Source organism: Salvelinus alpinus, chromosome 7 (assembly GCF_045679555.1).
Source record: "Salvelinus alpinus chromosome 7, SLU_Salpinus.1, whole genome shotgun sequence".
In the NCBI taxonomy this organism is placed as follows: Eukaryota; Metazoa; Chordata; class Actinopteri; order Salmoniformes; family Salmonidae; genus Salvelinus; species Salvelinus alpinus.
In genome coordinates, this window is record NC_092092.1 from 11,079,499 (window position 1) to 11,096,097 (window position 16,599).

The 16,599-nt window shown below is 40.2% G+C and overlaps 1 protein-coding gene across 1 annotated transcript in view; it reads right to left on the reverse strand.

The window, feature by feature from the left end:
* LOC139580473 (CUB and sushi domain-containing protein 1-like) overlaps positions 1–16,599 on the reverse strand; it is a 451,300-nt gene that overhangs the window by 142,425 nt on the left and 292,276 nt on the right. Inside the window, exons 10-14 of the mRNA XM_071409207.1 lie at positions 15,786–15,907; positions 8,006–8,109; positions 7,559–7,671; positions 1,544–1,726; positions 503–829 (exon numbers count right to left, since the gene is read on the reverse strand). Of these exons, the coding sequence (XP_071265308.1) occupies positions 503–829; positions 1,544–1,726; positions 7,559–7,671; positions 8,006–8,109; positions 15,786–15,907 (849 nt within the window). The remainder of the gene's footprint in view (positions 1–502; positions 830–1,543; positions 1,727–7,558; positions 7,672–8,005; positions 8,110–15,785; positions 15,908–16,599) is intronic.

A 16,599-nucleotide genomic window follows, 5' to 3' on the forward strand; every position in this document is an offset into this window, starting at 1 on the left:
CGTCTATTCCACGTTGGTTCAACGTAATTTCATTGAAATGACGTGGAAACAATGTTGATTTAACCAGTGTGTGCCCAGTGGGAAATAATTTAGTAAAAGTGATGCACTACTTATATCTTTAGAGCAGTTAATCAAATGTAATAGAATTAGTAATAATTCAAATGAGATGTTCCTGGTTTAAATTATGGGTAAAAGATACAATGGTATACACATCTATGGCCATACAAATTGTTAAATAGAACAGTACCACAGTTCTAGCTAATGGATCTCCATTCTCAAATAGGGATACTCTAATTGAAGATTGTTAATAATGTTGATTCGTTACCACCCTTGTGAGAATATACCTGACTAAGCGTTTGATTGCATACATCTGAAGCACTATAGAGACAGCTTGACTCAGTAGTTGTGCCACAGGCAGTTCTGAATTGCATATCAGAAGATATTGTGAGGGTATTCAAAATATTGCAAAATCTCATATCTTTAAAAGGAAGGGGCCATTTACTTGTGTAAGTGATGTTAAATCCTTTCCCAGTGTTGGAGTGGTCGGACTGGAACTCCAGGCGCATGATGTGCCCATTGCTGGCGATCTGAGAGGGTACGTCCTTCCCAGAGAACGTGCCGAACGTGGTGGGCTCCGACATCCCGTCATCTTTCACAATGAGGTAGTCAAACTGGGGCTCTACCTCAAAGTCGCTGAAAATTAGATGAATCCTGCTCCCTGACTCTGCGATAATGAGCCACACACAATTCATGTTGTTCCCATACTCCTCGGGGTAGTTTGGGGAGAGGATTATTCCTGATGGGGTTGTGAAATTGAAGAAGCAGGAGACTGTAAAAATAGATAGGGGCACACACACACACAGATCTGCCATCATGCTTTGACGCATCACACAGGGAGCGAAAATAGCTCTTTTATAAGACATCACTGAAGACATTTTGTTTGAAATGGGATGGATACACGCTTTCCTTTGAATGCTTCAGGTGACACATATTCTATTCACTGTACTAGGTGGAAGAATATAACCCAGTGTCATGACAGTAGAGAGGATATTTTACATTTTAGTCATTTAGCAGACGCTCTTATCCAGAGCGACTTACAGTAGTGAGTGCATACAACCAAGACCTGATTGCCCTTGGCTGATTAGCTGCTTAACCCTTGTTGGATGGCTTAGAGGTGTCAGCCTGCGAGGTGTCAGCCTTACCTAGAGGTGTCAGCCTTACTTTACATCTGAAAAGTCTCCATTCTCAAAAAAGAACTCTTAAGGCCTCTGTATTGAAACTGTAATGAATAAGGTCAGTGTCTAAATGATGATAGTAATTATTGAATTGTATGACTTTCCAAAATAGACAGCGGGGAGTGTTGACCAAGCGACAACAAAACCTGAGAGATGATGACAGCTTTACATGGGTCAGTGGGGATAACCATATCACCTTCCTTCCCTACCTGGCTGGTTCCCTCGGACTGTTGGAACAGTGTACAGATTGATCAATCTCAATGACAGCGCTGTTAATTAAAGTCATGCATTTTTAAATGGCATCTTACACACGCAGCTGGGTTTGTTTCCAGACCACTGGTTGTTTTGCTGGCATGATATCGTTCTCTCGCCGACCAACTCGAAGGCCGCCTGACACTCGAAAGTCAGCATGTCGCCGTGTAAAAAACGCTCCCCTGTTCTTCTGCCGTAGGTCGGAATGCCAGGATCGCCACACCCTCCTTTGTCGATTTCTGTAAAAAAAATATACAACTGTTACAACGTTCAAGTTCATTCAGTGGTTTCAATTCCCAAGGATATCAGGCTAGATGCTCTTCGGGTTGAATGTCCTAAAACTGACATCCACTGAGCAATCATCAGATCCTGAAAACATAACATGACAGCTTTCCTCTAACTCAACATTCTTTACACAAGTAAAACATTCTGAGAACCATGGATGGCTCACCTGATACAAGCTATCCCTGGTATAATCCAAGAGAAAACAAGACAGTCGAGAGTTGTTTATTTCCTCTACATTTTCAGGTGGAGGCAGCATTTTCTAGCTGGAGTAAAATGACAGTGACAAATGAATGACGTTCTGGAAGAGTTGATTTTTGTGTTAACAACAAGCGTGTCAGCTCAGCTGCTGCCGCTCCACTGGCCCATCTGAGCAATAATCTACAGGGGATGGGTTTTATTCCAGCAGCACATTCAACAACCTTTGTGAGGTGTTAAGTGCCGGTTAAATACCTTTGGATCTGCCAAGAGCAATTAGTTGAAGGATCTATGCGGAAGCTCCATAATCAGTAAGGGCATATCAGCCCAATCGCAACCGTGATAGAGATGTAAACGGTCTTACTAAGGCTATGCCATTCTCTTAAATACTAATATGTAAATATGCCTCAAGTGGCTGGCCATCACTGAATCTACTGTCCAATAACCTACATTATGAGGAGCTGGAAGTCAAATCAGCAGTCCAGAACATGTTTACCATTTCAATGCATATTGTGGGTGAAATTACAAACATTGTTGAAAGAGTAAGCAGGACATAACATTAAAATATGTGTCTTTGAGGTACACAGTGGTCTGTTTCAGATTTAATTCAAATATTTCAGAGTAGTCATAAACAAGTCAAAGCATCATATCAATGTCCACAGATAACAGAGAAATGTTTAATTTATGTTTATGATGTCTTGGTTTAACAGTTTTCTGGGAGAAAGAAAAATAAAATAAATATAATTATATATACAGTTGTAGTCGGAAGTTTACATACACTTAGGTTGGAGTCATTAAAACTCGTTTTTCAACCACTCCACAAATGTCTTGTTAACAAACTATAGTTTTGGCAAGTCAGGTAGGAAATCTACTTTGTGCATGACACAAGTAATTTTTCCAACAATTGTTTACAGACAGATTATTTAACTTATAAATCACTGTATCACAATTCCAGTGGGTCAGAAGTTTACTGTGCCTTTAAACAGCTTGGAAAATTCCAGAAAATGACGTCATGGCTTTAGAAGCTTCTGATAGGATAATTGACATAATTTGAGTCAATTGGAAGTTTATCTGTGGATGTATTTCAAGGCCTACCTTCAAACTCAGTGCCTCTTTGAAAGACATCATGGGAAAATCAAAATAAATCAAGACCCCAGAAAGAAATTGTAGACCTCCACAAGTCTGGTTCATCCTTGGGAGAAATTTCCAAATGCCTGAAGGTACCACGTTCATCTGTACAAACAATAGTACGCAAGTATAAACACCATGGGACCACGCAGTCGTCATACCGCTCAGGAAGGAGACGCGTTCTGTCTCCTAGAGATGAATGTACTTTGGTGCGAAAAGTGCAAATCCATTCCAGAACAGCAAAGGACCCTGTGAAGATGCTGGAGGAAACAGGTACAAAAGTATCTATATCCACAGTAAAACGAGTCCTATATCGACATAACCTGAAAGGTCGCTCAGCAAGGAAGAAGCCACTGCTCCAAAACTGCCATAAAAAAGCCAGACTACGGTTTGCAACTGCACATGGGGACGAAGATCATACTTTTTGGAGAAATGTCCTCTGGTCTGATGAAACAAAAATAGAACTGTTTGGCCAGAATGACCATCGTTATGTTTGGAGGAAAAAAGGGGAGGCTTACAAGCCGAAGAACACCATCCCAACCGTGAAGCACGGGGATGGCAGCATTTTGTTGTGGGGGTGCTTTGCTGCAGGAGGGACTGATGCACTTCACAAAATAGATGGCATCATGGGGCAGGAAAATTAATTGAAGCAACATCTTAATACATCAGTCAGGAAGTTAAAGCTTGGTCGCAAATGGATCTTCCAAATGGACAATGACCACAAGCATACTTCCAAAGTTGTGGCAAAATGGCTTAAGGACAACAAAGTCAAGGTATTGGAGTGGCCATCACAAAGCCCTGACCTCAATTCTGTAGAAAATGTGTGGGCAGAACTGAAAAAGTGTGTGCGAGCAAGGAGGCATACAAACCTGACTCAGTTACACCAGCTCTGTCAAGAGGAATGGGCCAAAATTCACCCAACGTATTGTGGGAAGCGTGTGGAAGGCTGGCTACCCGAAACGTTTGAACCAAGTTAAACAATTTAAAGGCAATGCTACCAAATGCTAATTGAGTGTATGTAAACTTCTGACCTACTGGGAATGTAATGAAAGAAAAAAAACTGGAAAAAAATCATTCTCTCTACTATTATTCTGACATTTCACATTCTTAAAATAAAGTGGTGACTGACCTAAGACAGGGAATTTTTACTAGGGTTAAATGCTAGGAATTGTGAAACACCTTAGACAAATATATTTAAACTCAGTTTATGTAAACTTCCGACTTCAACTGTAAATATAGCACCAGTCAAAAGTTTGGATACACCTACTCATTCAAGGGTTTTTCTTTATTTACTGTTTTCTACATTGTAGAATAATAGTGAAGACATGAAAACTATGAAATAACACATATGGAATCATGTCGTAACAAAAAACGGTTAAACAAATCAAAATATATTTGAGATTTGAGATTCTTCAAAGTAGCCACCCTTTGCCTTGATGACAGCTTTGCACACTCTTGGCATTCTCTCGACCAGCTTCATGAAGAATGCTTTTCCAACAGTCTTGAAGGAGTTACCACATATGCTGATCACTTGTTGGCTGCTTTTCCTTCACGCTACGGTCCAACTCATCCCAAACCATCTCCTTTGGGTTGAGGTCGGGTGATTGTGGAGACCAGGTCATCTGCTGCAGCACTCCATCACTCTCCTTCTTGGTCAAATAGCAATTACATAACCAGGAGGTGTGTTTTGGGTCATTGTCCTGTTGAAAAACAAATGATAGTCCCACTAAGTGCAAACCAGATGGAATGGTGTTTTGCTGCAGAATGCTGTGGTAGCCATGCTGGTTAAGTGTGCCTTGAATTCTAAATAAATCACAGACTGTGTCACCAGCAAAGCACTCCCACACCATCACACGTCCTCCTCCATGCTTCACGGTGGGAATACACATTCGGATATCATCTGTTCACCCAGCCTGCATCTCACAAAGACAAGGCAGTTGGAACCAAAAATAAAAAAATTGGACTCATCAGACCAAAGGACAGATTTCCACCGGTCTAATGTCCATTGTTCGTGTTTTATGGCCCAAACAAGTCTCTTCTTCCTATTGGTGTCCTTAAGTAGTGGTTTCTTAGCAGTAATTCAACCATGAAGGCCTGATTCACTCAGCCTCCTCTGAACAGTTAATGTTGAGATGTGTCTGTTACTTTATTTGGGGTGCAATCTGAGGTGCAGTTAATGCTAATGAAATATCCTCTGCAGAAGAGGTTAACTCTTGGTCTTCCTTTCCTGTGGCGGTCCTCATGAGAGCCAGTTTCATCATAGCGCTTGATGGTTTTTGTGACTATACTTGAAGAAACTTTAGAAGTTCTTGAAATGATCCGCATTGACTGACCTTCATGTCTTAAAGTAATGATGGACTGTTGTTTCTCTTTGCTTATTTGAGCTGTTCTTGCCATAATATGGACTTCACTCAGCTCCTTGTGAGACATCCCTCAAAATCAATGTTCTCACAGTGAGCCTACCTTAGCCAGTCGTATGAGAGAAAATCTGAATCATCACAGAATAAATAACAAATAGGCCCATAGAATGTGCTACAGGAAGGAATTAAGTAAGTAAAATACAAGTTAGGGGCAACATATCCACTAGAAGCCTTTGCCTAAAGGAAATGCGCACCTGCTTCCAAAGTTACTTTTATGGTATTATGCAATGATTCTTATCCTTAAACCGTAACGTTCATTATATTTACTGATTTATACAGTATGTGCCTATAGTCTTCAGAATATATATTTTTATGAAGTCCCCATTGGGATACCATGATTCTGTTCCATCAAACTGATATATGTTGTTTCATTATTACACAAGCATTTACTTATGTACAGTAGTGCTTATACAGTATGTATGGGTTATAAATGTTTCTATAGGTATCACTTTGTTTTGCCAACATTTATCAGACAGATGCATAATACAGGTGAACAAGCCTGACTTAATTCTCCCCCAGATTGTATATACAGTAGACATGGACACCTACTGTATGCAGACCCCTGACATTAAGTCCTACCACTAGTGGTTCTGCTGTCAACTGTGACACCCGGACTGTAGGCACAGGTTTGAAGTTGGGTTTATACAAAGTTAATGGAGGTTGTGTTATTGTGCAGGGTTCTGCATTGTGTTAAGTTGCCGATTGTGTCAACTGTCTGTATGACCTTATAAGGTAAGGGTTGACACTTGAGGATGTAATAGTAATCTCTAAATGGAAAGTGGATGGTGGTGACAATGGACTTTCCATACAGTGTTTCCAAACTAAAATGTAAACTAATAACTTTCAAAAGTTCACAGAGGGTCGTGGCCCATGGATAAACTCTACAGTTTAGAAAAAAAGATAGACTCCAATAAACTACTAACTAGCCTATAGCATAGCTGTTTTATGGGTTGTAATATCGTTTACAAGCTAATTGCCCTGCTTAATCAATATTGGTGTCCTGATGTTTCTGGGCTGGTTCTATCTGTAAAAAGGTATCTGTGAATTTATATTCAGTAGCATTCATTTTTGTTTCACAGAGTAAACATTGATTCATTATTAAAGCAATACAAACACGGTCTCCCAGTCAGAACAATAATTTGTCTAACTGTGGCAATAAATCGGCATACCAGGTTTGATTGAACAGGGGCCTAAATACAATTTACTTCCACCTAGCAGTTGAGTGGAATGGAAAATGACTTCCAAAGCAAACAGTGTCCCTACAGTATTTATCAGCAATGCAAATCTCTTCTCTCTCACAGCATGACACTACTTTAATGTAGGTTTGTTGACTGTGCCCAGTCAACACATTACTTATTAGTGCAAGTTCAGTGCTATTCATCAGTTGGAAGGAATTAGTCCCACCATCTGATACTGGGAATGAATTACAGTTCATGCTGGTGGAGGGAAATTCTGGACATTAGTGTTTATTGAAACAGATGTTTTGATACATTTATAGATGGGGCTGTAAAACTCCAGTAACTTTCCCAAGATTCCTGAAATTACAACGGAATAAGCAGGAAATGTGGGAAATCTCCAAACAGGATTTTTGGAAAACCAAGGAATTTGGGGAAAGTTACTGGAATTTTGCAACCCTATTTATAGAACTTTGCTTTGCTGTTGCATTTCATTTGGATAACTAACATGTTTGTGTCGATCACATGCGGACCCATTTAATCTTTTGCTGAATCTGCAGAATTGATGACTTGGCTGGAATACGATTTTAACCAATCAGCATTCAGGATTAGACCCACCCGTTGTATAATGAGCATCATTCTACGGGGTGTAGAGAAACGCACACATACTGTAGTATGTGGAAATGGTAGGCTGACCAACACATGTTACATATCAAATTTTACTTATGCTGACAAGTACCACCAACTATGAGAACTCAAATAAGCATGGCCTCAACATGAAATGGTAGATGTACAGGGTTTAAATCCGGACCAAATCCATTATTTGGCAGACCATTGCATATGTTCTCAAAGAAGATAGGAAGTGTACCTTCATATGTGGCCTTGAATCCTTGGGACCCGATGGTGTCATCAGACTGGAGATGGAGCCACATCTGGTTGCTCATACTGACTATCAGGTCAGGAACACTAGACCCTGTCAGCCTAAAACACATCACATGGAACTCAATGACTCATTAACTTATTGTCTCTTACTCACATCAGTAGCTTCATTTATTGTTTTCATGCTCCAAAAACTATGGTCATTATTTTCAAGTAAACGGGTAAATGTCTATTAATTACATGACAATTATGTTCAATGTATTATCAAAATAACTGCCCCAATGTATTGTCCTATTTCGTCTGTGTAGACTACAGCATAATTTGGTGCAACTTAAAATCATACAGTGAATGCTGGAGGGAAAGGTTTGAGCGAAAAAATTGAGGGAAAGTTTCGAGATAGTAAATGATAAATTCAGGGAATCTGCAGAATACTCACACATAGAGCACTCTCCTGGCATCGCCAATCTTCCCTCCATCCCCCACTGTTAGCGTGTCATATCCTCTCTCAAGATCAAACTCCTCAAAGGCAAGCTTGATAACCTGCTCAAAACCGGATATATGTTCCACATTGGTTCAAGGACAGCCATGATAACATGGCCATAAACCATTTTGCAATTGAACTATTTACCCAATGCTTATTTTGTTACTCTTCTATTCATTCTGATACAAAGTGCTTTGTTTTCTTAGAAATGGTATCAATTAAAATAATTAAATCATAGCAAATTCCCTTTAAAGTGGTTGGGATGTAGCCCTTTCCTGCAGTCAACTGACCTAGTGGCCTCATGGGTGGAATGTTATTCATATTTTTCAGAATTTCATAATGGATAAACATTATAGAAAAATAAAAAAAAACTGCCGAAAATCTGGTGTTTTTTTGTGAAACGGTTCTGTTATATTTCAGTCTTCTGTGATGTACAGTATATAAAGTGTAATATTAGGATGTAAACTCAAAATGTAATACATTTCAATACATTACATTACTGTATATCTGACATGGTACAGGTGTCTTCTTTTTTTAAAGCCCAAGACCATGTGTGTGAGGTGTATACTTTTGTTTCAAAGTAGATTTCTTTAAGACTACCAAGAAAGACTCTGTGTGACCCTGATTTAGCCCACTGCAGTAGTTAAATAAATATTTCAGGATTGGTGGGGTTTTGCATGAAAATCTAATCAAATGTGAATAGTGTAATGCGCTATGATTGAATTCTAACCATAGATCCCATGAAATAATATTGAGTCTTTTATCATGTATTGTAGAAAAACATCATAGTACTCTGGTATGCACCATAGCAAACATGGCTTATTCATATTAGAGCAGCAAAATACATCAACATTGCAGCTACTGCAGCTCTATACTTTCAAACACTTGTTGTGTGTGTGTTCTGTGGTAAACAGAATAATTAGCATTGCATAGCATTTGCAAAAAAAAGCACTGCTGTCACAGCTACCAGGGAGACTAAAATAATGAAACCATGAAATACATTTGCAAATCATTTCGTGGTGGCAGTGCAATGATGAACTGGAAAAGAGCAGTTCAAGTATTTGCAATGCCTGGGCACGAACAAAGGCTTGAGAAAAAAAAGATGGCTCCACTTTTGATGCCGGCACAGGAAGAAAAGCAGTTAAAAGAAAATTGGATTTGAGCAGAGATTGCTTGAAGGGAAGAAATAAAGCTTAATTAGGACAAGCCCATTATCAACATCCTCAAATTCTCTCAATTGCACCATTAAATAACCATTATTCCCATCCATATTTTTTTCTCCTGAGACTCAAAGAGCAAATGTATTACCTGTGTAGGTTGGGCTATCCTCACTGAAATATGTAGTACCAAGCCAAGGGGCCCAAAGTGAATGATCAATGTGAAAGCCTAAACCCTTGAGTACGAGTTCACTGATAGCCAGTTTGCTTTTCAAGAGCCACTTATAACTCACCCTGTCATGTAAACTCAACTATTCTGATATAAAACATTGCATGGATTGATAATAATAATAGCTCATGTAAAGATCTAACACACATTTTACCTCAATGATCAATGACTGCTAACCAATAATTAATAGTCATTTTAATGGAACTTAACAATACAATAATAGATTTGTAGATTTGATAAACGTGGGTTTAATTAGACTGCGAAACCCTCTGTTTGTAATTCAATCTTCATGCATTGCACTTCAAAGCGCACAAAAACTGAAAATTGTGGCTTTGTGGCAATCCAATGTCCATGAGATGTCAATCTTCATTGACCTTTGACATCTCCGCTCCAGCATGTACCATCTGAGAGAAATCGCATTAAAGGAAAATTCCTTTTAAAATGCATCATACGGGGATGTCTCTTGAAAACTTGAGCGCTGACAAACAAAACATTTTGGGACTACGTCAGCAATGTACTAACAAAACAAAAGATTGTTTTTGGGTGGAGTTTTCCTTTAAAGAAAACCAATATCTGCTCAAATTGAATTCCGACCTATGCTTTAATAACAATGAAAAACAGACACTGTACAAATACATACAGCAATGCGATGAAGTCATGGTGACTGGAACAAGCCAATGTTCAAGCAGATAGACAGACAGGGCTAGGAATAAATTAGCAATTACACACTGACCTGCCATTTACAACACTAATAGAATATGGAGAGCAATATCCATCTCCATGGCGACTCCCTTTTGGCAGCCAGTAATGATTTAAAAACGCACCTATCCGACAGCCTCATTGGAGTGGTTAAATAATCATAGAAGGACATGTCTTGACCTCTAAAATGGGAAATATTTTGAATGACAGAGCAAGATTCCTAAATGTCCACACAATAGGAATGGGTAACATGATTTGTCAGCATAAATATGAACAGAAAGTATTGATGCTCAATTTGCTTGTAAGGTAATCAATCTACCCGTAATGAATTACAGAGTTCAAGATGCAAAAAGGATTAAGGAGATGTTTAAAATGGTAAACACAAAATTGTATCAGTCCAGATAGAGTATGCTAGAGCTATAGAGTACAATAAAGTCAACTGATTATAAAGAGATAATAAATTAAGGGAGATTATAATTTCTTAGAACAAATACCAATGCGGAGGATTCATTTTATTCAATTAAATGTCAAGCTGTGCCATAACCGTACATACATCCTAAAACAGGTGACTGTTGGCACCCTTTACTAGTCTTCTCTTTATGTCTCTGGGATAACATACTGTCAACAGAGGTAAACATATGTTGTTGTTTTTTACGCAACTGTGATTCTGCTAAGCACCTCTGAAGTTTTTGGACAAGCAATCTGTGTGGAATGTCAAACTTTGTAGTAAGCAGTTTGAGGCAATCTTAAATGAGACGTCTACAATACCACCCTCTCAAATTACCCTGTCAAAAACAGAAAGGGTTTTTACAGAAGACTTAGCAAGAGGAGAAACAGCACTTGTGGTCTATATCAACACAATTGCAAGCTGACAGCGCACCTTGGTGATTGTTCCTTCACCTGGCTTATATACAATATTTTAGGGCACTATTGATTCCTTTGTTTTATACAAAACCGGAAGGCTGGTTCAATGGTTCTGTTTTGTCTTCATTTGTTGAAAAAACATCCATTTGACCTTCTATAGGTTGTTGATGTTTTGTAACTCATCCAAAATAATCACTGTCTGATTGGAACACCTGTCCCTATACAATTTGCCCATCGTTTCGTCTCCACTCAATGATACTGTTTTGTCAAAAGCATCACACTATTTGTTTATGAATACTGTCTACCAGTTACATACACAAGCACAAACACATCGGGGGTATATACAGTGCCTTGGCAAAGGATTCAGACCCCTTCACTTTTTCCACATTTTGTTATGTTACAGCCTTATTCTAAATTTAAAAAAGGTCCTCACTAATGTGAGGACCTTTTTTAATACACAATTCCCATAATGACAAAGCAAAAACAGTTTTTTTTAAATGTTTGTAAATCTAAAAAACAGAAATACCGTATTTACATAAGTATTCAGACCCTTTGCTATGAGACTCGAAATTGAGCTCAGGTGCATCCTGTTTCCGTTCATCATCCTTGAGATGTGTCTACAACTTGTTTGGAGTCCACCTGTGGAAAATTCAATTGATTGTACATGATTTGGAAGGACACACACTTGTCTATATAAGGTCCCACAGTTGACGGTTCATGTCAGAGCAAAAACCAAGCCATGAGGTAGAAGGAATTGTCCGTAGGGCTCAGAGACAGGATTGTGTCGAGGCACAGATCTGGGGAAGGCTACCAAAACATTTCTGCAGCATTGAAAGACCAAAGGAACACAGTGGCCTCCATCATCCTTAAATGGAAGAAATTTGGAACCACCAAGACTCTTCCTAGAGCTGCCCACGCCGGCCAAACTGAGAAATCGGGGGAGAATGGCCTTGGTCAGGGAGGTGACCAAGAACCCGATGGTCACCCTGATAGAGCTCCAGAGTTCCTTTGTGGAGATGGGAGAACCTTCCAGAAGGACAACCATATCTTCAGCACTCCACCAATCAGGCATTTATGGTAGAGTGGACAGACGGAAGCCACTCCTCAGTAAAAGGCACATGACAGCACGCTTGGAGTTTGCCAATGAAACCAAGATTGAACGCTTTGGCCTAAATGCCAAGCGTCACGTTTGGAGGAAAGCAGGCACCGCTCATTACCTGGGCAACACCATCCTTACGGTGAAGAATGGTGGTGGCTGCATCATGCTGTGGGGATGTTTTTCAGCGGCAGAGACTGGGACGGAAAGATGAACGGAGCAAAGTACAGAGAGATCCTTGATGAAAACCTGCTCCAGAGCGCTCAGGAAATCAGACTCGGGTTGAAAGTTCACCTTCCAACAGGACAATGACCCTAAGCACACAGCCAAGACAACGCAGGAGTAGCTTCGGGACAAGTCTCTGAATGTCCTTGAGTGGCCCAGCCAGAGCCCGGACTAGTACCCGATCGAACATCTCTGGAGAGACATGAAAATAGCTGTACAGCGATGCTCCCCATCCAACCTGACAGAGCTTGAGAGGTTCTGCAGAGAAGAATGGGAGGAACTCCCCAAATACAGGTGTGCCAAGCTTGTAGGTTTATACCCAAGAAGACTCGAGAGTGTAATCGCTGCCAAGGGTGCTTCAACAAAGTACTGAGTAAAGAGTCTGAATATTTATGTAAATGTTATATTTACGTTTTTTTTAAACCTGTTTTGCTTTGTCATTGTGTGTAGATTTATGAGGAAAATAACTAATATCTAATCAATTTTAGAATAAGGCTCTAACAAAATGTTCAAAAAGTTCAGGGGTCTGAATACTTTCCGAATGCATGTATATTAATGTGCCTCGTGGGGCATCAATGATCATGAGGAAGGTGAGGGATCAGCCCAGAACTACACGGCAGGACCTGGTCAATGACCTGAAGAGAGCTGGGACCACAGTCTCAAAGAAAACCATTAGTAACACACTACGCCGTCATGGATTAAAATCCTGCAGCGCACGCAAGGTCCCCCTGCTCAAGCCAGCGCATGTCCAGGCCCGTCTGAAGTTTGCCAATGACCATCTGGATGATCCAGAGTAGGAATGGGAGAAGGTCATGTGGTCTGATGAGACAAAAATAGAGCTTTTTGGTCTAAACTCCACTTGCCGTGTTTGGAGGAAGAAGAAGGATGAGTACAACCCCAAGAACACCATCCCAACCGTGAAGCATGGAGGTGGAAACATCATTCTTTGGGGATGCTTTTCTGCAAAGGGGACAGGACGACTGCACCGTATTGAGGGGAGGATGGATGGGGCCATGTATCGGCTATTTCAGTCACAACAGTTGCTGACAGGTGTATAAAATTGAGCACACCACCATGCAATCGCCAGAGACAAATATTGGCAGTAGAATGGTCTTACTGAAGAGCTCAGCTGCGAAGTGGTTGGCCAAACATGTTCACAGAACGGGAACACCGAGTGCTGAAGCGCGCAGCGCGTAAAAATTGTCTGTCCTTGGTTGCAACACTCACTACCGAGTTCCAAACTGCCTCTGGAAGCAATGTCAGCACAATAACTGTTTGTCAGTGGGCTTCATGAAATGGGTTTACATGGCCGAGCAGCTGTACACAAGCCTAAGATCACCATGTGCAATGCGCAATGCCAAGCGTCGGCTGGAGTGGTGTAAAGCTCACCGCCATAGGACTCTGGAGCAGTGGAAACGCATTCTCTGGAGTGATAAATCACACTTCACCATCTGGCAGTCCGATGGACAAATCTGGGTTTGACACATGCAAGGAGAACGCTACCTGCCCCAATACAGAGTGCCAACTGTAAAGTTTGGTGGAGGAGGTCTGAGGCTGTTTTTCATTGTTCGGGCTAGGCTCCTTGAAGTGAAGGGAAATCTTAATGCTACAGCCTACAATGACATTCTAGACGATTCTGTGCTTCCAACTTTGGAGAAGACACTTTCCTGTTTCAGAAAGACAATGCCCCTGTGCACAAAGTGAGGTCCATACAGAAATAGTTTGTCGAGATGGGTGTGGAAGAACTTGACTGGCCTGCACAGAGCCCTGACCTCAACCCCATAGAACACCTTTGGGATGAATTGGAATGCCGACTGCGAGCCTGGCCTTAGCGCACAACATCAGTGCCCAACCTCACTAATGCTCTTGTGGCTGAATGGAAGCAAGTCCCCGCAGCGATGTACTGATTTGATTATTGTCATATTCCTATGAGGGTATGCCAGGTGATGCTGAAATACACAGCTCAGGTTAGAGCATAACAAAAGTCAAATTGTGAGTCAAAACATTCATTCAAATTATAGTGTCCACTGAATGTGCATTTAAGGTGCATTTTCCAAAATTCAATATTCCCTGACAGGTGCTATGTCAGTGACTCTTCAAAAAAAAACTCTCTGGTGTGTTTCAATAAGTATAAACAAGATAGTGAAAAAGAAGAGCAACTGTCAGCTCACTATCCCAAGACACTCTAGGATCTCTGCAATTTTCGAGTCTCTTTTTCAATGTTTTAAAACCCAAGTCAAAACCCATGTTTTCCACCAAGATAAAGGCTCATATGTTTCAATGATGACATGCCACAAATACGAGAAGGAAATAATGAACAGTTGACTTCTGCAGCAAGTAATAATTACAGGTAAAAACATAATTCAGAACAGTAATTGAATTACAAGACATGGACTACTTTTGGATAATTCTACAGTTTAGAATTTGCTAAACTAATTGAGAATAGGTTTAAGGAAAGGAACAAACATATCAATTTGCACGGCAGACAGATAGGAAAATTTGACAGAACTCTGGCCTTCGGGAGACGATTTAAAGGTTGAACTCACTTAATGAATCCAACGTGAATCTCTAATGAACATGTACAGTAGTAGGTGCAAGATACCTCCATTGTTATCAGGTTCTTGCTGAATTGGGCAAGCTGAATACCTGGGTGACATGTCAAACTTTTAACAGCATTCTCAAACTACTTTGTAAAGTAATTTCTAGCTTGACTTAATTCACCCGAGTGCTGATCTGTGGCTGCACCAAGAAGGTGAAGTTCCATTAATTATGTTCATAGGGAGTTTTGGTTTTGGGTGGACAGTGTTAACGGCAGCATAACAAATACTGGTGGTCACATGCAGAAATTCATATTCATCAGAGATGCAGCAATTTACAGCCAAGTGACTAATTATTCATTTATAATCCTTTTGAAGCGTTCCATTTCCTTTAAGGCACTCCTTCTTGAACTATCCATAATTTACAGCAGAAGATATTAATTACTGTTTGTTTTAGCTTTAGTTCTCTGACCCCTACGTGGCACGAGGGATATAAAAGACAAGTAGAAACCAGTAATTAAACCGTTTTAAGTGGGCCCTCTTTACAAAATAAGCTTTTTTTCTGTTAATTTCCCCATTTATATTTGTTATGCTAATTTAGTGATTCTAATACCACTTGTATGCCAATGAACACAATAGCATTGCATTAATACCATATCATAATCATAATTATGTGCTTGGATACCCCTTTCATTAGATGTCCTGTTGGTTCACTGTCACAATAAAATGGATTCTCCTTCAACTACATCCAAAATAATGTGATTTTGACATTTTTGACAACACAAACTGAGTTAAATTATTGAAGTTGAACCATTCACCTTGCAGAGAGACTCATTAGCACGGCTATGCATGCTGATAACTCACTATGATATAAAGAAAGAACATAAAAAGAAAGAAAGCAAAAAGAAAGAAAATAAATGTGACTCACCTTCCTATTGTCCAGTGCTGTTATGACCCAAACACAGTGGGCATTGTTGTCATACTGAACAGGGTAATTAGGAGAGGTGATGAAGCCCTTTGGTCCTCTTGAATTAGAACCACATGTTCTCGCTGTTGAAATAAAATACAAATACATTTAGCAGACAAAAATAAGTAAATGCTACATTGGAAGTCAGTCAGTTGCACCACAGAATGCATTCAACCTAAATGTATCTTCCGCATTTAACCAAACCACCCTGAATCAGAGAAGAGTGGGGGGCTGCCTTAATCAATGTCATCGGTGGCCGGGGAGCAGTTGTTGTTGGTGATTAACTGCCTTGTTCAGGGGCAGAACGGAAGATTTTTCCACATTGCTGGCTCGGGGATTCGAACCAGCAACCTTTGGGTTACTGCACCTAATTACTGAACATTTAATTACTCATTACTTAACATTTATCCTGAAGATTGGTGAGTGAAATCATCAAGAGGTGAAGAAGCAGAGTCTGACATCACCCATTGTCTGGTTAAAATGACTGAAAATGATTAATTATGAAATCTCTGATGACTACGCCGTGCGCCTGTTAATTATCGAAGAGTCAGAGGGTTCAGAAGTTGGTAGAAAAAACTCCTAAACGAGCACATCCTTCATTCACAGGTCGGAAAAGCATTCTATAATTAACTCTAAATAATCACCTGGGATTATACATATCCGGGAGAGTACAGAGCAGCAGTGGATCTCTGGAGGCCTTTTAACTTCACATTTAATGGCTTCTACCTGGTACTTAGCTCCGCATGGAGAGGGTGATGGTGGAGAGAGGTCTGGG